General features: G+C 43.8%; 1 protein-coding gene across 1 annotated transcript in view; it reads right to left on the bottom strand.

Annotated features, from left to right (window-relative positions):
- LOC115087279 (lysosomal-trafficking regulator-like) overlaps positions 1-22,500 on the bottom strand; it is a 1,534,685-nt gene that overhangs the window by 570,592 nt on the left and 941,593 nt on the right. The window contains 1 exon segment of the mRNA XM_029594260.1: positions 6,791-6,967. Within this exon segment, the coding sequence (XP_029450120.1) occupies positions 6,791-6,967 (177 nt within the window).

Here is a 22,500-nt window from a genome sequence, read left to right as displayed (position 1 = left end):
GTTGACTGACTTCTGGAGTGATTAACAGGAGTTCTGTCTTGGTGGTATTAAGCACTAGATTGAGATCTGTAAGGTGACGGTTGATTGTTTGTAAGTGGGAATCCCATAACTTGATTGCAGAATCCAAGGAGCCAGTGATGGGAATCAAAATTTGAACATTGTCTGCGTAAATATAGAATTTCAATTTTAAAGATGTGAGAAGATGACAGAGGGGGAGGAGGTAGATGTTAAACAGAGTGGGAGATAGTGAGGAGCCCTGGGGGACTCCGAATGGAGAATTGGTGTGGGGAGATTCCTTGTTATTGATTTTAACTTTATAGCCTCTATTACTTAGGAAAGAGTTAAACCAACTGAGGGCGGCTCCTGTGATTTCTATGTCTGAAAGACGGTTTAATAGACAGGCGTGGTTTACGGTGTCGAACGCTGCGGAAATGTCGAGCAGAGCTAACAGGAAGGAGCATCCTTTGTCGAGGCCCAGGTATGCCTGATCTAAGAGTGAGATGAGGAGGGATTCCGTGCTGTGTTCTTTCCGGAATCCATATTGTGATGGGTGGAGAATTTTGTGTTCTTCCAAGTAATTAGTTAATTGATTATTTACCACTTTCTCCATGATTTTGGCTAAGAATGGTAGATTGGAGATAGGTCTATAATTATTGGGGTCGTCTGGGTCCAGGTTTGGTTTTTTAAGTATGGGTTTGAGGGTGGCCAATTTGAGAGCGTCTGGGAAGATTCCCTGTGAGAAAGAGCAGTTGATATCATCTGCTAAATGTTTGGAAATGGAATCCGGTACTAGAAGCAGTAGTTTGGATGGAATTTGGTCTAGCGGATGAGAGGAGGGTTTCATTCGTTTTAGCAGGGTTTCAACCTCTATGGTATGGGTGGGCTCAAAGGACTCCAACACTACATCAGAATTGTGGTAGTGGGCAGGTACTAAAGCTGGTGAGTTAGGCTTAGAGGGTAATCTAGCCAGCGTATTAGAGATTTTATTCTGGAAGAAGATAGCTAAGTCATTGGCTTTTGATTGAGCTAGATCATCTGGGGTTGATGAGTTGGTAGATTTAGTAAGATCCGAGACGTAGGAGAAGAGCGCTTTGGCATCGAAAATCATATCATGGATACGGTGGGCGTAGAAGTCTCTCTTCGATCGTAGAGTCGTAGTTCTGTAGTGGTGGAGCGCGGTTTTGTATATGGCTAGTGAATGGGGGTTGGGGGAGATGCGCCATAACTTTTCTTTTTGTCTCAGGCTTTGTTTTAACGAGTGGAGATCTTTTGTAAACCAAGGTTGTTTGTTTTTCTGAGTAGGGTTGATATTTTTTGTGGAAATTGGGCATAATTTATTAGCTATGTTTTCCGTTATATTTTGCCAGGAGAGTATGGCTGTATTGGGATTTGAAAGATCCAGATTAGGAAGTTCTTTGATCAGAGAGTTGCTGAGGGCTTCTGATGAGCAGGATTTCCTATAGTGCAGAGTGGTGAGTGGAGGGGGTGCAGGCGGTCTCGTTGTCATTTTGAGGGTGGATGTAATCATAAAATGGTCTGACCATGGTACTGGAAGGCATAACGGTGGAGAGACTTGTATGAGGCTGGCATTAGTGAAGATGAGGTCGAGTGTATGACCTGCCTTGTGAGTGGGATGGTTGATGAGTTGAGTAAAGCCCATGTCCGTGAGGGAAGATAGAAGTGCTTCGCAGTTTGAAGATAAAGGGTTAGCGTCAATGTGTATATTAAAGTCCCCAAGAATGATGGCTGGTGAGTCCAGGATAAGGTATTTAGCTATGATTTCAACTAAAGGTGAGGCGTCCAAGTCTAGCAATCCAGGGGGGGCGTATATGAGGAGAATTTGGAGGGATTTAGATTTGAACAGGCCTACTTCTAGTTTGGGGATTGCATTAATCGGTTGTAGAGTGAGGTTAAAGCCTTTTTTGGCCGCCAGGAGAATACCTCCCCCTCTCTTCTTTAGTCGAGGAATTGAGAAGATGTCATACATCTGTGTGGGAAGTTGGTTCACTAGGACTGTGTCTGTCGGTTTTAGCCAGGTCTCTGTGATTGCACAGATATCTGGTTTGGAGTTAAGCAGGAGGTCATGTAGTAAGTGGGGTTTTTTGGTGATCGATTGAGCATTAAATAGAGTTATTGTGAATAAAGCGAGCCCCAGGAATTGGGTAAGGGGGGATATCATGACTGGAATGAGATTTCTGTAAGGTTTGTGTTGCAGTAGCGTAGGGGGTTTCATCCTAGAGTATGGGCTGTATGGTAAACAGGGTATTGTGTATCCTTGCATCCTTTGGAGTATAGGGTGTTGGCGTGGTCTGGAGATGTTAGGTGAGGTAGTCGTTGGTCCTTAGAGTAACTGTGCCTGATAGCAGGGGTATCTGAAGGCGAGAGCTATTGCGTTGATTTTGGTTGCCGTCGTTGACAGATTGAGATTTGGCTATATCAGGAAGTGATCCTGTAGCTAGGACCTGCTATCCAGGTGACAGAGTATCCTCTCAAACCAAGCATGGATCTCCAAGGGCTTGTGCCCAAGATTGAAGAGTTAAGTCGGTAATCATTATAGACTATTTAATATTAGCAATGTAGATGGCTGGTAACTTGCCTGCCTGGTGAGAAGGTGGTAGAACTCATAATTCACCTAGATAGGATTTTAGACTGTACTGGGGAGGAGCTGGATGTCATGGGTATGCATGGGCAACAATGACATAGGAAGATGAGAAAGAAGATTCTGGAAGCCAAATTTAGGTTCTTAGGTAGAAAATTGAAATCCAGAACTTCCAGGGTAGCATTCTCTGCAATGCTCCCTGCTCAGGGCCCCAAAGGCAGGCAGAGCTCTGGAGTCTTAATAAAAAGTGTAGCTGAAGTACTGTACTATTTAAGGAAATGTTTTTTCTTATAAATAGTCTCCTATATATATTGATGTCTATTAGATCTCAGACTTAACATACAATATTCCTATGTATAATTTCAAGTCTATAATGGAAGTATTTCAACATTACTAGCCGAACTTTGTTTTTGGTTTTTTTTTTTCTCTCTCTTTGGAAATATTTCCTTCTTAAAGGTGATATAATTGTTGAAATTTAAATTTAAATTTAAGTTTCAGAGCGGTCTCGGAGGGAATGGAGAAAGCCATTGGGGCTCCCCTAGGGCTCAGTGCGCGCAAGGTGCACAAGTGTCCACTTGAGCGCGCCTACCCCAGATTTTATAACATGCGCGTGCATGTTATAAAATCGGGCGTAGATTAGAAAATCTGGCCCATTATGATAATAATTCAAGTATAACATTATAATAAATCCCCTACCTCAAACAAACTTCAGACTCCAATCCTCACTGCCTCTTTGCCACATTTAATTCCATCATCAGACTGCCAATGTCTCCCCCACTCCTTTCACTCTCTGCCCAAACTATGGCTGTCTACTTCCATGGTAACATTCACAAATTAGTCTTGAGTTCTCAACTAGGTAACCTCTACTTCCTCTGGCCCCTGCCACTTTGTTGTCCTTTACTAAAATCACAGTGGAATAAATTGCTATTCTTCTCTCCATCTCCAAACTCATTACTTTTTCCTCTGACCCCATTTCCATCCAGCAGCTCAGCTCTATTACCTGCTTCTGTCATCCTTCCATCTTCATTACTTTCCATCACAACTTTTCTGCTGTTTTCAATCATGCTGTGATCACACCACTCATCAAAAATCTTTACTGGACACTACCTACCCTACTAATTATCATCTCATATCCATCTCATCTCCCTTTCATACCCAAACTACTTGAATGTGCAGTTCACTTACACTGTCTTGTACTTTCATCTCATGTCATTCTTGATCCAGTCCATTCTTGTTTTTCACCACCTATATTTTACAGAAACAGTCCTTGCCAATGTCCTCAATGACCTATTTATGCTAAAGCCAAAGGTGTTTATTTTTAAGATTTAGTTCATGTCTTTTCATTAGTAGCTTAAGGCGAATCACATTCAGTTACAATAGGTACATTTAGTGGATCCACATCCTCCTTAAAATATTCATTGCTTCTGACACTGGTGATCACCACCTAACTCCTTGATGTTCAGCTTTTACTTGGATTTCTGGACTCAGTCCTGTTATGATTTTATTTTTACCTTTCCCACTGCACTTTTAGTATGTCCTCTGGTGAATCTTCCTCTAAAGCCATCTCACTATCAACTGGTCTGCTTTCTCTTTTTCTGTGGATAACACTGGCATCTTACTAGTCCTTTCAGCCCATAACCTTGGGGTCATCTTTGACTCCTTCTCTACACACATTGAAAAAACAGCTAAAATGTGTTGTTTCTTTCTCTATATCATCACCAAAATCCATCCCTTCCATTCTGAACACACTACCAGAACCCTTAGCCACTCTCCCATTAGCTTCTGCTTAGAGTATTGCAAACTGCTCCTCACAGGTCTTCCAGTAAGCTATCATTCTATACTACAATTTATCCAAAATTCTGCAGCATGATTTAGCTTTCACCAATGTCACTACAATCATATAATCTTCTCATATCACCACATTGGCTCCTATCCATTTCTACATACAGTTGAAGCTCTTCTTACTCACCTACAAAAGCTCCTCACTACCTATCCTCTATTCTCTCTCCCCCTACATCCCTCCTATGAACACTACTATCAGGCATGCAGGGCTGGCGGAAGCACTAGGTGAACTAGGCGGGGGTCTAGGGTGCCGGGGCAGCAGCCGTGGCAACAAGAAAGAAGAAACAGTTGGTACTGCAGTGGTAGTAGCAGCTCAGCAGCTGCCGGCACGATATTGTAGATGATGAAATATCCTGCTGGCAGTTGCCGAGCCGTGGCAGTGGCTGTCTCTTCTCTCTTGCTGCTACCAACGAGCAACCCGTCCGTCCTCACTCTACCAGACAACCTGGGTGACCGGGTGGGGGGGGGGGGGCAGTGCGACAGGAGGGGGGGGGGCAGGTGCAAGGCAGAAAGTTTGCCTAGGGCGCCCAATATCCTTGTACCGGCCCTGCAGGCATGTCTCTCCTATGTATGCCCTGCTCCTTCACTTAGAAACTCTCTTCTTACTGTATGCTTCCAACAGACTTCCTGTGTAATGCTCCCTCTGACTTTCTCAAATCTAGTCTAAAAACCTACCTTTTTGAAGCTGCTTTTAAATCTTGACTCCTGATTATCCTGCTCACAGACTCATTGATTTTAATCACATTCTTGTAAAGACTGAGATCTCCACTAAATGGTCCCAGTTCTCAGCCTGTGATTATATAGCAGCAAAGGAACATGCCATTGAATACAGCACCTCACCCAGAGATTTTTTGGAACCGGAAATCCTTTTAGGCACAAGGCGGAGCTAGCCCTAGTTAGAGTGTGGCAGTGTAGATTTGATTTTGAGGAGGAAGGAGTGATTTCAGTGTGCTCTGCAAGTTAGGCCCCCAGTTTAGCACAGAAGGAAGAGAGGGAGAAGCAGAAGGATTTTTGTAATTTTTCTGAGTTTTACAGTTTCATCTGATCGTTCTGGCAGACAGAATCCCCTTTCCAGTTGGTTGGGAGGAAATGGTGTACCTCTTCACGATTTCAAGAGGAGGTTGCAGTGACTATGCAAAGAGAAAAGTGTTTTCATCAGAGGTTGAGTTTTCCATCAAGAGGGAAGGAAGTAAGGATTGCTTTCAGTAGTAGGCCTTTCCTCCAGGAAGGCTGCATCTCTCTTTTGAAGAAGCATCAAAGGGAGAGGAGTCACCAGTAGACCCCCCCAGAATGGAATTTCCACCCAGGGAAACAGGACACTGAAAGGTTGGAGTTTGAGATTCTTCAGGGACTTCAGGTATGTGGGAAGGGATCCCGTCATGGTTAGGATGCCACCTTGGGATAATTATCATTCCACACCATGGAAGATTTTCAGGTTCCAAGCCCTGCCTGGAAGGACACATCCACAGAGGTAGAGATCAATTAAATCCTGGCTCTTATACAGCTGAGAACACAAGATGTAAATGGACACTATTTTTTGCACCTATTGAGTCTCTGAAAGAAATCACAGTAAACTTTAATTTAAACACCCATCCAGAGACTCCAGTTTGGTTTGTAAGTTTACTTGCCCCGAAGACCTATGGTAACAATCACAAGGGAGATTGCACAGCACTGCCAGGGCCAAAAAGGTTTTCCTTCACCCCCACAGAAAAGACCCACCGTTTGAGAAAAGAATGTGGTTAAAGAGATTGAGGAGGTAGGCTCATTTAAAAAATAATTTATGGACCCTCAGGATATATGCCATCTACCAAAAAAGGGTTACATTCTTAATAAATGAAATTTCCAAAGTATGTTTTACCTGCATGCTTGTCATGATTAGATTGCAAGCTCTAGTATATTGAAACTATTTCTTATGTATTTTTGCACAGTACTGCATATGTCTAGTAGCACTATAGGAGTAATAAGTAGTAGCATTACCTTCTGAGAGCTGACAAGTACAAAGAAATTCATAAAGTGTTTGAACTACATACATTTTTCTGTTTCTGTTTGGATGTAGATAGCATGATTTTCAGTTTTCTGGGTGAATTAAAAGGTAACAAAAGAAAAATTACTGGACATTTCTTTAGAGACCTTTTTTTCAATTAAAAGTCAATTATGCCTTAATTTTGTTTCTTATTCATATCTTCACTGTTATGTAAGACTCCCTCGCTACAAATGGAACAGTTTGAAAACAAGAGGAAAGTTCTCTCAAATGACTTACCTAGTATTGGCAGGGGTTGGAACAGCCATCTTCTCTTCTTCCCTGGAAATGAGAACTAGGAAAGCTAATGATAATTTATATTCACATACCTCTTTGATAGCACTGAGGAGGTCTGGATTTGGGGGAACATTGGATGGAATGCATCTGTAACCAGACAACTTTAATACATTCATGAATAGTTCTGCAGCTGTAAGTTCGTCCTTTGTCAGTTCATCCTTGTGATAATGCATGAACTCGTTCAAATACAAGGCTAATTTGGGTCCATTCTAATTTAGATGAAATAGAAATACTCTAATTATTTTTAATGTAATATAAAATATTACAATATTGCCTTATAACAATATATGAGATATCTTCATAATGTTCAGGTAGAACAGTAAAATATTCAAGTACAATACTGTATATTAACTTCTGATAATATAGGTAGAAGATAGCCCAAGGGTTCTCATACTACCCCAAAGAAATCCAAAAGGCAAAAAAGACACCACAGCAAACCACATTATTTTTCAAAGCAAAAAGTTGAGTTAGCAAGGGATTCCTTACGGATGGGATTCGCTCTCCGTACCCAGCTACTCTGCCTCTCATCAGCCCATGTGCTTCTGAGCTGATGAAATCAAATGACTGGTCCCAGAGTGGTCCATGTTGCACTGCATTGGAATTCCATGGTAACTCAGACTTACATATCTTGCGTTATTTAGTTTAGACATCTGACCTTTATAATCTCAAGGGACACATACATAAGTATTGCCCTACGGTTATGGGATAAATTTTCATTTTTATCACTGACATTCAGCTTGGGGCATATATCAACTCTTTAAACCCAAATGATCTTACTAACTTAATTGCATGTTAAAATGCTGTTTCAATTTGGCTAAAAAAATCCATAACTTGAAACTAAATCCTTTCAAGATGGATGCTTTTTGGATTACCACATGAAATTAACCTTTTGTAAATCTTCCAATTGTTGATGGAGTTAATATCGATCCTAAAGATTCAGTCATTATTCTTGATATCAAGCTTGATTCAAAATTATCATTACATAATAACATTTCTACACTGACTTGTACAACTTTTTTCATTTAAGATACATCAGTTAAGGTCATAGTAACATAGAAAATGCCAACGGATAAAGACCAGAAATGTCCATCCAATCTACCCAGCAAGTCTTCAGGGTTGTAAATGCCACTCTGTGTGGATTACCCCCCACATCTTCTTGGTTAGAGTTGTATTTGCTGCTCCGGGCAGGTCACCCCATGCTTCATTTCCATCCTCTTGCCACTTGGGTTTCTATGTGTCTGCCCCATGCCCTTAACTGACCTCCAAAAAGATGTCCATGCAATGGTTATAAATCATCTTGAATACTGTAATTCTCTTTACCACTGTTGTGCAGCTACATCCTTAAAAAATAATTCAGTTATTACAAAATGCAGTAGTCATGTTCTTATTTAAGGCCAAAAGGTTTGACCATATTACCTTGCTTTTGGTTAAACTACACTGGTTATTGGTAGCTTTTAGGATTAAGTTTAAGATTTTTATTGTTTTCAATGTTTACCTAGGATATATCCTGCTAATTTAGCAGATTTACTAATCTATAATCCTACCAGGGCTTCAAGTCAACTAGAAATTCTATCAACTGCAAAAATTAGATTGGAAGGTGCCCAATTAACATCTTTTAGCTATTCCTATAAAATATGAATAAATCTAGCCTTCAGATAATTTCTAAAGGGATAAAATCTCAATTAACTAAGATTTTAATTGATTATATATAAGTGAGCTTCTATTTCTGTGATGTAGTACACTTACATATGAAGGTATTTTTCTTGGTTCTTTGGTAGTCTTTCTTATTTTGTTTTATATTGAATTGTTTTGCTTATTTATTTTATGTATTTAGTTATTGTATTTTACACGTATCCCTTAATGATCTAAACTTGAACTTATAAGAACATAAGATTTGCTATATTGGGTCAGTTCAAAGGCTAATCAAGCCCAGTCTCTTTTTCCAACAGTGGCCAATCCAGGTTACAAGTACCTGGCAGGATCCCAAAAGGTAAATAGACTTTATGCTGCTTATACATGGATTTCCCTGAGTCCACCTTATTAACAGTTTATAGAATTTTCCTCCAGGAACTTGTCTAAAACTTTTTTAAATCCAGCTACAATAAAAACTTTTATTATATCCTCTGGCAACAAATTCCAGAGTCCAACTGAATAAAAGAATACTTTTTCTATTTGTCTTAAATGTATTATCTAGTAACTTCATTACATGTCTCCTAATCTTTGTACTTTTTGAAAGAGTAAACGTGATTTGTGTTTACCAGTTCTACACCACTCATTTTATAAACTTCTATCATATCTCTCTTCAGCTGTCTCTTCTCCAAGCTGAAGAGTCCTAACCTCTTTAGCCTTTTTTCATAGGGGAATCATTGCATTCCCTTTATCATTTTGGTCGAGCTTCTCTGCACTTTTTCTAATTCTGCTACATCATTTTTGAGATTGAGTATTGTTACCAGAAATGTGCGCAATACTCAAGGTGCAGTTGTACCACTGAGTGATACAGAAGCATTATGATAATCTCTGTTTTATTCTCCATTTCTTTCCTAATAATTGCTAGCATTCTATTGCTTTCTTGGCTGCTGCTGCTCCACACTGAGCAGAGAATTTCAACATATACTAAAGATCATTTTCCTGGGTTGTGATTCCCAATGTGGAACCATGCATCATGCAGCTGTAATTTGGGATGCTGTTCCCCTATGTACATCATTTTACATTTGTCTGCATTAAATGACAATTACTATTTTGATGTCGAATCTCCAGTCTCAAAATCCTCTTGAGATTTAACAATTTTGAATAATTTTATATCAGCAAATCTGATCAACTGTTCCCATCTCTCAGTCATTCACAGTATAAAAACAGTAGATTAAAAAGTAGTAGCCCTAATACAAATCCCTGAGGTACTCTACTATTCACCTTTACCCACTGAGAAAATTGACCATTTAACACAACTCTCCGTTTTCTCTCTCTCTTAACCATTTCTCAATCTACAATGGAATATTGCCTCTTATCCCATGACATTTTAATTTCATCCAAAGTCTCACATGAGGTACTTCGTCAAATTATTTTTGAAAATCCAGATACACTATATCAACTGGCTCATCTTTATCCATGTTTATTCACACTTTCAAAAAAATATAGCAGTTTTTAACCTCAGAGACTTTTCGAGGGACTAGAATCTGGGATGTAAGGTTACACTTTTAGTAGGATAGACTATTTTCTAGGTAGTGCCCATGGGGGGTTATTTTCCAAGTCGTGGCAAGCGATAAAGCCCTAACACACGCAATAAGGGCCTTATCGAAGCGGTAAGATCTAAATTAGGAGGAGGGGAGGAGTCGGGGCAGAGATAGGGAGAGAAATATGTTAATCAGAGGCAGCATCACTGCCGGCGATGTTTCCAACATTATCGCCGGCAGTAGTGTGAGGAATAGCACCACCTTTTATGGTGGCGCTATGTTCACGATAGCCTGAGGCTGGCTGCACCGCTGCAGGCAAAACCACACCACCGTGGTGTGGCCAGCTGCAGCTATTACCCGACCACCCCCTGCAGCGCAGGGTTCATCATTCCGCATGGAATGATGAATCCTGGCCCATGTTGGCTCCAGAGTTCTTGCCAGTGAAATTCTTCTTTGTTTATTAACTGATTATCATTATTCAATTATTATTAAATTAGTTTGACCGTACAAAAAGGGGCCTGAAATACAGTTGGATGGCGGCTTTTCTCTTTTGAAGGATAAAAATTCTGGGGAGATGTTTGGAAGTGCAATAAATGAATTTGTAGATATTCACCCTTTTGGACTGTATGGCCTTATTTTAGGACAGGAGACTTTGAAAACAGTAGGCTATTACTCTGGCTAGCCATCTCCAATGGATTTGGTGTTAAAATTTATAGAGAACAATCTAGCTTGGGATCAGCTTAAAGTTTTACAGTGGCAGCAGAATGAGAAAGTATTTAGATATGGATGCCAAAAGTATTCCAGACATAGAAAGACATCTTATGCTGCTTTTTCTAAACGTGCTAAGAATAAAATGCAGTCTACTGTTTTCTGTGAAATAAGATACAAAGCAGGACATATTAAACATCTACCAGCAGATATTAATAAAGATATTTTTGAACATTTTTCCGATTGTACTCTGCTTCGGGAGATGTCTTAATTAAGAGAAGAAAAGGGAGAAGAGAGCTCAGAAACCTGAAAAATAAAGAGAAGCAGCAGGACCAGGTGGTGAGTGATACTGCTCCCACCCCCAACCCAGCCGGTCTAGCCCAGCACTGTTTTCAGGCATTTAAATTACAGACGCTTCCCTGGGCGTCCCTCTTCTTGCCGCAATCCTCTCTCAGTCTCTCTCCTCCTCCACTGCAGGGGCTCGTGCGGTCGGCACAGCCCAGTCGGGGCAAGAGCCCGCTCACCCCTCCCTTCTGTGAGCCAGCAGTGAACAGTGAACCGGGAAATTAAGAGAAAAAAAGAGAGGAGGGCTCAGAAACCTGCAAAATAAACAGAAGCAGCAGGACCACGTGGTGAGTGATACTGCTCCCACACCCAACCCAGCCGGTCTAGCCCAGCACTGTTTTCAGGCGTTTAAATTACAGACGCTTCCCTGGGCGTCCCTCTTTTTGCCGCGATCCTTTCTCAGTCTCTCTCCTCCTCCACTGCAGGGGCTCGTGCGGTCGGCACAGCCCAGTCGGGGCAAGAGCCCGCTCACCCCTCCCTTCTGTGAGCCAGCAGTGAACCGGGAAATTAAGAGAAAAAAAGAGAGAAGAGGGCTCAGAAACCTGCAAAATAAAGAGAAGCAGCAGGACCACATGGTGAGTGATACTGCTCCCACCCCCAACCCAGCCGGTCTAGCCCAGCACTGTTTTCAGGCCCTTAAATTGCAGACGCGCCACCGGGCGTCGCGCGCCTGAAGGTGCGCAACCTAAGGGGCCTGCCCCTAGTGCGCCCCTTTGTGAGCCTTTGTGAGGATTCAGATGAAAAGGCCCTCCTTTCGCTACACTACCCCACCACAGCAGTGCTACACGCAACTCGCAACCAACATACTTATACTCCTCCCGCCTCGGCCTGCTTTTGTCCAACTTACATCCTTCTACATCCTCTAACTCCTGGCTCTCCTTTTCGCCGCTCACCGCCCGGAAGCACGCTTCGGGACCCCCAGCCTCACCCAGTCGGCGCCGCCCCATCTTGGGGATTCCAAGCCCCGCCGACCACCGAACCAGATTCAGCGCTCCTCCGGCCCTCCTTTTGCCGCTCCCGACAATCGCCACCACGTGGGTACCAGCCAGCCTATCAGAAGCCAGGAGCCAGAAACCCCGAACCGCGCCAAATTTGAAAGTGCAGAATAAGGAAGTGACGACCAGCGAGGCAGAGGAAGCCAGGTGAGAGCCCTTTAAATCTCAGGCTCTAACTCCCGGCGTTGCACCTTTGTACGCCCCTTCGCACAGCCCCTGAAGCAAGACACTGCTTACACTCAGACTCAACTATTACCGGAGACCCCTCTCCCTTACTCGCTGTCCACAACCACAATTCAACTATCTCACTCAGAGCGCCTGGAATCTCCACTGTCCAATTATCCCCGCACCTCAAATAGGCAGCTGCACAGGCATGCTCTTCTCGGCCATTCCAATCATCCACAACTACAGGAGAAACGCCGCCACTACACTTGGTCAAACACCTCGCCACCAGCAGCAAGCAACAACAACAACACAAAAAGACTCATTCCCATTATGCTTTCTCCTCTAAACCAACTACTGGGTCTCACCCTATTCTCCTTAACCCTTTTGAATGCCCAATCACTCTAAAAAAAAAACCACACCTCTTATATGACTACCTCACTGATGAGCAGCCAGATCTGTGCGCCATCACAGAAACTTGGCTAAAACCAGAGGATACGGCTCTCTTCAATCAACTCCCCCATCAATCCTTCGACTTCTTCTCCATCCCTAGAGCGAAGATAAGAGGAGGAGGACTGCTTCTTGCAGCTAAAAAGGTTTTTCGATTGTCGCTCCATGTGGCAACCTCACAAACAGGCTCTTGAATTCTCAGTCTTCAAATCTCCCCATCTACAAATTGGACTTACTTACGCCCCCCCCCCCCCCCCCCCAGGACTCCTTGATTCTGACCTATCTCCTTTAATTGAAATGATAGCTAAACATATCAACACCGATTCGCCAGCCATTCTTCTAGGAGACTTTAACCTTCATGTAGATGCCAACCTTCGGTCCCCTAACTGCGAATCCTTCCTTAACACCCTCCTCTACATGGGCTTCAATCAACTCATTCTTGAACCCACTCATAAAGCAGGGCATACCCTGGATCTTATTTTCATCAACCAAGGCTTAACCCAATCTTCACACATTGTCTGCCAACCAATCCCTTGGTCAGACCACAAGCTAATCTCCACCACCTTACTATACCAACATCCAAACCACTCAGCAACACAGAAAACCACAGTCCAATTCAGAAAACTCTGTAACCAGGAAACACTAATCTCCCAACTCCCACCGGAATTAAACCAACTTGACCTTACAGACGCTAACTCAGCTTTAGCTTCTTGGATCAAAATCTCAAACATAGTGGCGGACAAGACCTGCCCCCTCACAACCAAAATTATCAACTCCAACAAAGCCAACAAAAAACCTTGGTTCACTCCTGAATTAAAAACCAAGAAGCGCGATCTTAGAAAAATGGAACAGACCTGGTGCAAAAATCCTTCGCCTTCAAACCTGCAAACCTTTAAATCTCTCATGCACCAATACAGAATTGTCATCCTGCAAGCTAAAAGAGACTTCTATTCTCAGAAAATTCACCATTTCATCTTTGACCCTAAAGCCCTTTTCTCCTTGGTATCATCCCTTACCAAACCACCGACATCAGAAATTCCAGATGACAAAGCATCTTACAAAGCCACGGAGCTGGCTACTTTTTTCATGAACAAAATACCTAACTTACTTGCCTCCCGCATAGATAACAATGTTACAAGCCAACCACATCTGGTCTCCACCTCTCAGCCTCCCATCCCCAGCCACACACAACTACCCGGTGTCCTACCTCCACGGGCAGACATCTTAGAGAATTTTGAATCCACATCAGCCTTAGAAATCGAATCCATATTAAAGAAAACTAAAGCCATCCGCTCACCCACTGGACTCGATTCCAGTCAACCTGATAGCTTCTGCCAAAAACTTCGCTAAGCCCTTCGCCCAGATCATTAATGCCTCCTTATCCCAGGGTCACGTCCCTGACCCTCTCAAACTTGCCATCTTGAAACCTCTACTAAAAAAACCCCAACCTCTCCACAGACAACCCAGCTAATTTTCGCCCCATTGCAAATCTCCCTATCATTGTGAAGATCCTCGAAAGAATAGTCAACAAACAGCTCTCAGAATTCCTTGAAATCAACAACATCCTCTCCCCAGCACAACTTGGTTTCCGTAAATCCCGAAACACAGAATCTCTGCTATTATCACTGTCAGACAACATCCTCATGAACCTTGAAAAAAAACAGCCCTGCCTGCTCATCCTTCTGGACTTAACCGCCGCATTCGACACAGTTAACCACGACTGTCTCATTAACAGATTAACCGACATCGGCATAAAAAGCACAGCCTTAAACTGGTTTAAATCCTTCCTCCAGAACAGATATTACAGAGTCAAGATCAACAGCAAAGAATCTTTTCCATTCAGTTCCACCCTCGGAGTCCCTCAAGGCTCGTCATTATCACCAACATTATTTAACATCTATCTACTCCCGCTTTGTAAACTCCTCTCTGAGCTCAAATTAACACATTACGTGTATGCAGACGACGTCCAAATCCTCCTACTGATAATAGATTCTCTGGACAGTACTTTACGTCGTTGGAACACCTATCTATGCTCCATTAATAACCTCCTTTCAAATCTTAACCTGATTCTCAACACAAACAAGACCAAATTCCTCTTAATCACACAGGATGGTAACTTTTCTCTAAACAACCTACCCCCTACAATGCTCCCAACCATCTCTCCCAAAGTCAGAAACCTAGGGGTAATCATGGACACTCAATTGAACTTCACAGGCTTCATTAACAACACAATAAAGGAGTGCTACTTCAAACTTCAAGTATTAAAAAGACTAAGACCCCTCCTTCATTTTCAAGATTTCAGGTCTGTCTTAGAAGCGATCATTTTTTCAAAAATCGATTACTGCAATGCTCTTCTTCAAGGCCTTCCAGACAACTCCATTAAACCTCTCCAGTTGCTTCAGAATGCAACTGCAAGGATACTCACAAAGTCTAACAAAAGGGACCACATAACACCGATCCTTAAGAAGCTCCATTGGCTCCCAGTCAAATTCAGAATCCTCTACAAGCTTTTAGTAATCACCCACAAAGCCATTCTTAACATCTCTCCGCTGGACCTATCGACCCCCCTGCAACTTCATACTTCAACCCGTCCTCTGAGATTAGCGCAAAGAGGGGACTCTTAGAACACCTACATTCAAAACCTCCTTTAGTAAAAGAGCCTTTTCCACCGCAGGCCCCAAACAGTGGAACCTGCTCCCACCGGATCTTAGGCTGGAAAAATGCCCAATTACATTCAAGAAGAGACTTAAGACGCTACTGTTCAGACAAGCCTTCCCATAACACTCGTCCTTGCCTCATCCTCCACGGACCTTCTCTTTCTAAGCTCAGATGCCTAAGCACTTTTTCTTCCGCTGCCGAAGCTATTTAATATATGTATATTAGTTTCGTTAAATCTATGGTAACCCTCAGCTACCCTCCCCCCACCTTCCAACCCCCTTCCAATCCCTCATTCCTCTCCCCTCCCTCGGAATACCTTGTTATCCCAAAAAGCCAACTCTTATCAGTTCTTACCAGTTTTGACACGTTACTCCCCATGCTTAAGCTGTATCCAAGTTTTTCTCTCCCCCTGTTCTATGTAAGACAACTTTGTCACTGTTTTTTATGGTTGCAATGTAAACCGGAGTGATAATTAACTCTGTTATTTGAACTTCGGTATAGAAAAGTTATAAATAAATAAAAAAAAAAATAAATGTCTCAGAGGATGATGTATGTCAGTTTTTGAGGGGGCTTGACCTCCGGATTCTTCCGCCAGAGACAACTGCCTCTTTGGCTGGTCCTATAATAAGAACTGGAAATCTATAAAGCCATAAGAACATGCCATACTGGGTCAGACCAAGGGTCCATCAAGCCCAGATCCTTTTTCCAACGGTGGCCAATCCAGGCCATAAGAACCTGGCAAGTACCAATCTTTGCTTTGCCTCTTCAAAAAAGCTCAGGTCCAAGAGAATTTCCTGTTGATTTCTACAGAACTTTCCAAGGCTAGTGTATTCCTTTATTAAAAGAAACTTTTGTGTGCATGACTTTTTCAGGGGTTTTCTGGCCTACTAACAGATGCCTGTTGTGTTCCGCGGCCGTGGCGCTCCATGACCGCAGCCCCCTACCCTCGTCCGCGGCCCTCCGGTGCTGCCCGCTGCAGGGGAGCCACCCTGCTCCCCTCTCGCGGCATCCAGCGGCGTCTCTCCTCCGTGGGGGAAATTCCAAAATGGCCGCCGCCATCCTTTGGCTCGAGGCCGCGCCTCCTCTACAGATTTAAAGGGACCTAATCCCTTAATTGGCTTCACCTGTTCCTGATCAGCGTAGGCAGGGGAAGTATAAAGGGAAGCTTCCTCTGCTCCTCCAGTGACTTGGCAACATCCTCCAGCGCTGTCTAGTCTGCTTGCTTCGGTGAGTCCCTTGAGCTTTGGATCCTGTTCCGTCTTGGTGTTCCTGGTTCCTGACTTCGGATTGGCTTACGGTGATTCTCTGGTGTACGACTTCGGATTGGCAAGTGGTGATCCTTCGGTGTGGACCTAGGACTGGTGAGCGACGACCCTCTGGGCACTTGACCTAGGACTCCTTCAAGGACTACCGCCTAAGTCCCAGCGGCCCGGGTTCCTACGGCCTCCTCCCGGGGGGACTGCAGGCTTCCAGGGCGAAGCTCCAGTCAGCCCTTGCACCGACACCTGATCTCTCAAAGGTCTACCTAAGTCCCAGTGGTCTGGGTCCCTATGAGCTCCTCCTGGGGGGACCACAGACTTCCAGGGGTGAAGACACAGCTCCTCTTCTCGTCTCTTCATCTGTCTCCGCCGTCGCCTCAGTACCCAGTGCCAAGGGTCAGCTGGTCCCATCTTCTGCTCTGGCCTCGCCACCCGACGAAAGAACCTACGGATCCTCCGAAAGGTATACCATCCTCCCGTCGGCCAAGGGGTTCACAAACCTGAGCATAACAATGCCTTTATTACTTTAATTTATAAGGATAAAGATCCAACAAATTGTACATCTTATTGGCCTATTTCTTTGATAAATGCTGATGTTAAGATTCTGGCTCAACTTTTACAGCTCAGATTAGAGAAAGTCATTTCCCTGATTATTCATTCTGATCAGGCTGGCGTTATGAAAGGGAAATCTTTCATGAAGAATGTACACAGCTTGTTAAATATTATACATTTGGCAAGATAGAGACAGACCCCAGGATTATTTCATTTGATGCTGATAATGCATTTGATAGGATTTCCTGGAGATATTTGCTGACTGTGCTGTAGCCCTTTGGGTTTCCTAAGGAATACTTATCTAGGATTAGGAAGCTCTATCGCTCACCTAGAGCTATGATTATTACTAATGGTTTACAGTTTTTACCCTTTTCTGTATTGTGGGGGATGAGGCAGGGATGCCAGCTGTCATCTTTATTATTTTATTTGGCATTAGACCCTTTGGCACATATGATTAGAGTTTCTCCTAGACTATCTGGGTTCCTTTTCCATCTGGTTACTCATAAGATTGCCCTATAAGTGGATAATATGCTGTTCTTCCTTACTGATGTTTCTAAATCTGTGTTGCATTTGGCGGTCCATGAGCTCCCCCCGTGAACTGGTGCATTCACCCATCATGTTGGGCCCCTGCAATATCTCTCTGATGCTGCTGCCGCTCTATCATCCAGCGTGGTGGGATGCCGCTCTCCGATGTGTCAAGATGCTGTTGTAGACCTCCTAAAGCACTCATACGCCCGACAGCCCTCATTTACAGACCCCGTGGTGAGAAAAGGCCAGCAGCTCCCCGTGATGACTTCATAAGGGAAAGCCTATAAAAAGCCACTGATGCATGTTCTCCTTGCCTTGGCAACAGGTCTCCTACAGTCTTTGTAATGTGAGTTGCCTCAGCGTTCCCTGCCTGTGTTCTCTACTTCCTGGTCTTTATTCCTGTCTTCTGTTTCTGGTCCTCATCTCAGCCTTCTGTTCCACTAATCTTTGTTGCCCTTGCTCTTCTGTTCTTGTGGTCAGTTCTTCAGTTCATCTGTTTTCCATGTCTCCTCATCAGCCTGCCTCTTCTACTCCTCACCTCCCTGCCCTTGAACAGATACACAATATTGACCTCAGCTTGCTTCCTGGGTGGAGAAATGACTTTCCTGATAATTTTGTTTTCCTTGGTGTATTTATTTATTTTATTTATTTAAAATTTTTATATACCGACATTCATCCAGGATATCACATCGGTTTACAGTGTAACACAAACAAACGCCAGGCATGGCGCTTTACATTGAACAAATAAAACAAGTTAACAAATGAATAAATGAGGGTGTGAATAACAAGGGGAAATTTGCATTAAATAATCAACGAGGTTTGTAAATAAATACATATGTACAAAAGGAAGACACTAAGAGATAAGCAATTTAGGAGTGCTAGGAGGAGAGGGGGGAGTGGCGAGCAGAGGGAAGGGAACAAGGTGAGGGGGGAGAAAAAGTGTATGAGGTGAGGGGGGGAGAAAAAGGTAGGAGAAGGGCGAAGTGAGGGGATAGAGGGCCAGAAGAGGGGGGCAGAGGAGAGGAATGGTGGGCAGAGGAGAGGAAGGGAGAAATTACGTGTATGCCTTGGCGAAGAGCCAGGTCTTGAGCTTCCGCTTGAACGATTTAGACAGATTAAGACAGAACGATGTAGACAGATAGACTCAGAACAAGTGGGTTTATGCTTCCCTGCCAGCAGATGGAGACGGAGCAAGCTGACGACACAGTATATATAGCCCTGCAGTGACTCCAGCCTGCCAGTATTCTCTTCAAAAGCAACTGTGGACAGACTAGCAAAAAAACAATTAAAAACAGATAACCAGAACTGTACTCAACCAACCATAAACACTGAACTCACATAAGATTCTAGGTACTCCAAGCTAGGGACTGGATTAACACTTATAAGTAATCCCTGGGGACCCAGAGCCCCACAGAAGGACTACTGACACACTCATGCGGCAGCCAAGGGCAGGAAGCTGAGTCCATCTGTCTACACTAAGGAAAACAAAATTGTCAGGTAAGTAATTTCTCCATTTCCTAGTGTGTAGACAGCTAAACTCAGGGACTAGTGAGATGTACCCAGCTACTCCCGAAAAGGGTGGGAGGCTGCCCGCAGTCCAGTCAACACCGTACGTACAAAGGCTGCATCCTCCTGGGCCTACACATCCAGGCAATAAAACCTGGAAAAGTGTGTTAGAAGGACTACGTCACAGCTCGGCATTCTATCGATGGGAGACAACTGACTAACCTCCACCCATGACACTGTCTGACCCTAGTGGAATGAGCCCTAACCTGAGTAGGCAATGGCTTTCCAGCATCCACATATGCAGCTGTGACCACCTCCTTAATGCAACGAGCTCTGGTAGCCGTGAAGCTGGAGCATCCTGCTTCCTCCCACCATGGAGAACAAACAGGCGTTCCCATCTTTTGAAAAGACTCAGAGATCTCCAGATACCTCATGACAAGACACCCTAACATCCAAGGAGTGCAAAAGGCGAAACTCCTCCATATCCCTGACCTTCTAGGGGTGGCAAGGAGATGGACTGATTCAAATGAAAGTCCGAGACTACCTTGGGCAAGAAGGATGGAACAGTATGCAACTGTAATGCCCCTGGAGTCACCCAAAGGAACAGCTCCCGGCAAGACAAGGCCTGCAGCTCAGAAATCCTCAACACCTCCTCAACACCTACAAGAACACCTCCTCAACATCTCATCCAAATATGGGTACATCAGGATTCCTTCATTTCGTAAGGCTGCCGCTACAACCACCATAATCTTGGAAAATGTTCTGGGAACGGTGGCTAGACCAAAAGGCAGAGCTCAAAACAGAAAATTGCGCCCCAATACCGCAAAGGGTATAAGCGCTGGTTTTCCAATCGGATGGGAATATGAAGGTAAGCCTCTGACAGATCCAAGGAGGTCAGAAATTCCCCCAACTGCACCTCCATGGTTACAGAGCATAAGGTTTCCATTAAAAAATGAGTCACCTTCAAGTGAGGGTTGACCCTCTTCAGGTCCAAGATGGGATAAAAGGAGCCCTCCTTCTTGGGCACAACAAAATAAGTAGAATATCGCTCCATACTTTCTTAAGACATGGGCATCGGAACCACAGCTGTCAGTCTGAGTGAAGTGTGAACTCCACTGCCTGCTTCTGTAAGGAGTAGCAAGGGGACACCATGAACACGTCCCAAGGTATCCTATGAAATTCCAGTGCATACACTTTGCGTCTCATCTCCAGGACCCACTGGTCAGACATGATCTCGACACACCTCCAATAAAATAGATAGACTCTTCCCCCTATTCCTGTTCCAGAAGATGGGTCGGCAACCTTCATTGGGAAGCTCAGGAAAGTACACCACCTGAGCCCGCTCCTCTCTTGGGCTGCTGGGGACGAAAGGAATGTGTCCTACTGAAAGGCCAAGTCCGCTAAAAGGTCATCCCTCATACCATAGGGGCGATGTAACTGTTTTTTATCCTCTGACAACTGAGTCATCGGAGACTCGCCCCACTTATTTGCCAGTTCCTCGAACTTGTTACCAAACAAGCCATCGTGGTAAGATTGGCTTTGGAAGCTGTGTCAGCTGACCAATTTCGCGACCAGAGTTGTTGCCTGGCCGCTATCACTGAAGCCACTCCTCTGGCCAAGGTCCAGACCAAATCACAGCCTTTGCCTGCTAAAAAGGCGGCAACAGGTTTTCATAACCACTCTGGAATTCCCTTCAAGACTCATCAACCTCCTGAGAGAGAAGCAGACAATATCTCGCCACTAGGGAGCAACAGGAGGCAATATGTAAATTCATCACACTGCCTCAAAGGCTTACTTAAGAACAGCCTCAATCTGCTGGCAGAGGAGCATAAACACACTGGTCCCGACTCCATTTCTCTACATGCTAGAAAACCTTCCTTGATTTTTGCCTGCCTCTGACCTCTGCTTGCCTTCCGGAAATCTCTGAATGCCACCTGCCATTGACCCAAGCCTGCCTCTCACTTCGCTTGCATGTTCCAGCTTCTGGAATGAATTTTCTGACCATCAGTAGATGCCTCCACCTAAGACCTGCTGGCCCCAGCACCCAAAGGCTCAACCTGAGGAGAATGTGAGCTGGTGTAGGCAAGGGTCCAGTTGGGCCTCTGCCTCATCCAACTCCGCCAACCGATGGTGTGGACCCTGCAGGTTTCGTCAACTCCACTTTGATCCAAGAATCCATGCTCACAACAATCTGCTCCCAAATTTCTTAGAATTCTGGAGAAATACGTTTTTCTTCCGATTATCATAACTATATAAAATCTCAGATTCTGCCTGTGGGCCGTAGACTTAGGTTTTCTGCTTGTTGTCTTGATTTGCTGTAGTTCAGGATAGCTTTCAATACTTAGGAATTCAAATATATGCCAACATTGGAGAGTTGTTTAAGAAATTATGTAACCCAGGCACATTTCTGGGTTACCAGTTTGTCCTGGGAGTATACCTACTAGTGCAGTTAGAGAAAGATTAGTTGGGGGAAGGATTTATTCATTTAGCAGCCCTTCCATTGGGGATTGTAATGGATATCCCCTGCAGGAGGTTTTAAAGCAGAATTTTGCAAAGGCTTCTAGGGGCAGACTTAGTTGAAAGTCTGAGAGGAAGATTGAGGTTTTTTTAAGTTATATTTTGGGCTTACCTGGAGTCTTAAAAGCCATCAGAGAACTTCCAGGTTGGGTCTGTGTATTCCTGCTGTGCTCTCCTTCAGAGGTACAGAGGATGTCCAGGGAATAATTTGGGACCCTGGACAATTTGCATGGTAGGAGCCCTGCTGAATCCTTGGGCCTTTCTTAGATTCAGGGATTGGAGAACACTGTGTTGAAGATGTCCAGGATTAGTTAAGACCTGCCCATCCGAGGTGGGGACCCGCTGCAAGAAAGATCAAGTGTATTTACTTTTTGGGGAACCAAATAAGTTAATTTCCAAGATCTGGAAAGAATTTTTCTGCCTCTTTTCCTATCAATCAGTGGACCTAGAAAACTACAGTTCCATCAAGGACACCTTCTACCAAGAATTCTATCATGGAAAATCTAACTGCAAGTAAGAAATCATCTTTAAAAGAAGACACCCAATCGGAGTCTTCATGAAAACCTGGGGAAAAAGAGAGACAATTCACTCTCCATGTAAGGACAGATTTTTGTGACCTGGGGATGGTTTCCCATTTACCAAAGGAGACCAATGCTCAGTCTAATCAAGAAGAGAGGGTGGATCCCCTGCCTTACCAAATACTCTTGCATAGATAAGAGGACACCAGTTTGTAAAATCTAGAGAGAGAAATGTGGAGCTGGAAAACCATATTTATTTGTGCCATTATTCAAAGCTATTTACAGTAAAGTATTACTTTTGGACACTATCACAGTGATCCCTGCGTCGTCTTTGGCATATAGCTCACAGTATCTGGAAATTCACTTCACCCAGG

The sequence above is a fragment of the Rhinatrema bivittatum genome, chromosome 3 (assembly GCF_901001135.1).
Source record: "Rhinatrema bivittatum chromosome 3, aRhiBiv1.1, whole genome shotgun sequence".
NCBI classification, from domain to species: Eukaryota; Metazoa; Chordata; class Amphibia; order Gymnophiona; family Rhinatrematidae; genus Rhinatrema; species Rhinatrema bivittatum.
The sequence above is the reverse complement of the archived record's forward strand: the minus strand, read 5'-3'. Positions and strand labels throughout refer to the sequence as shown.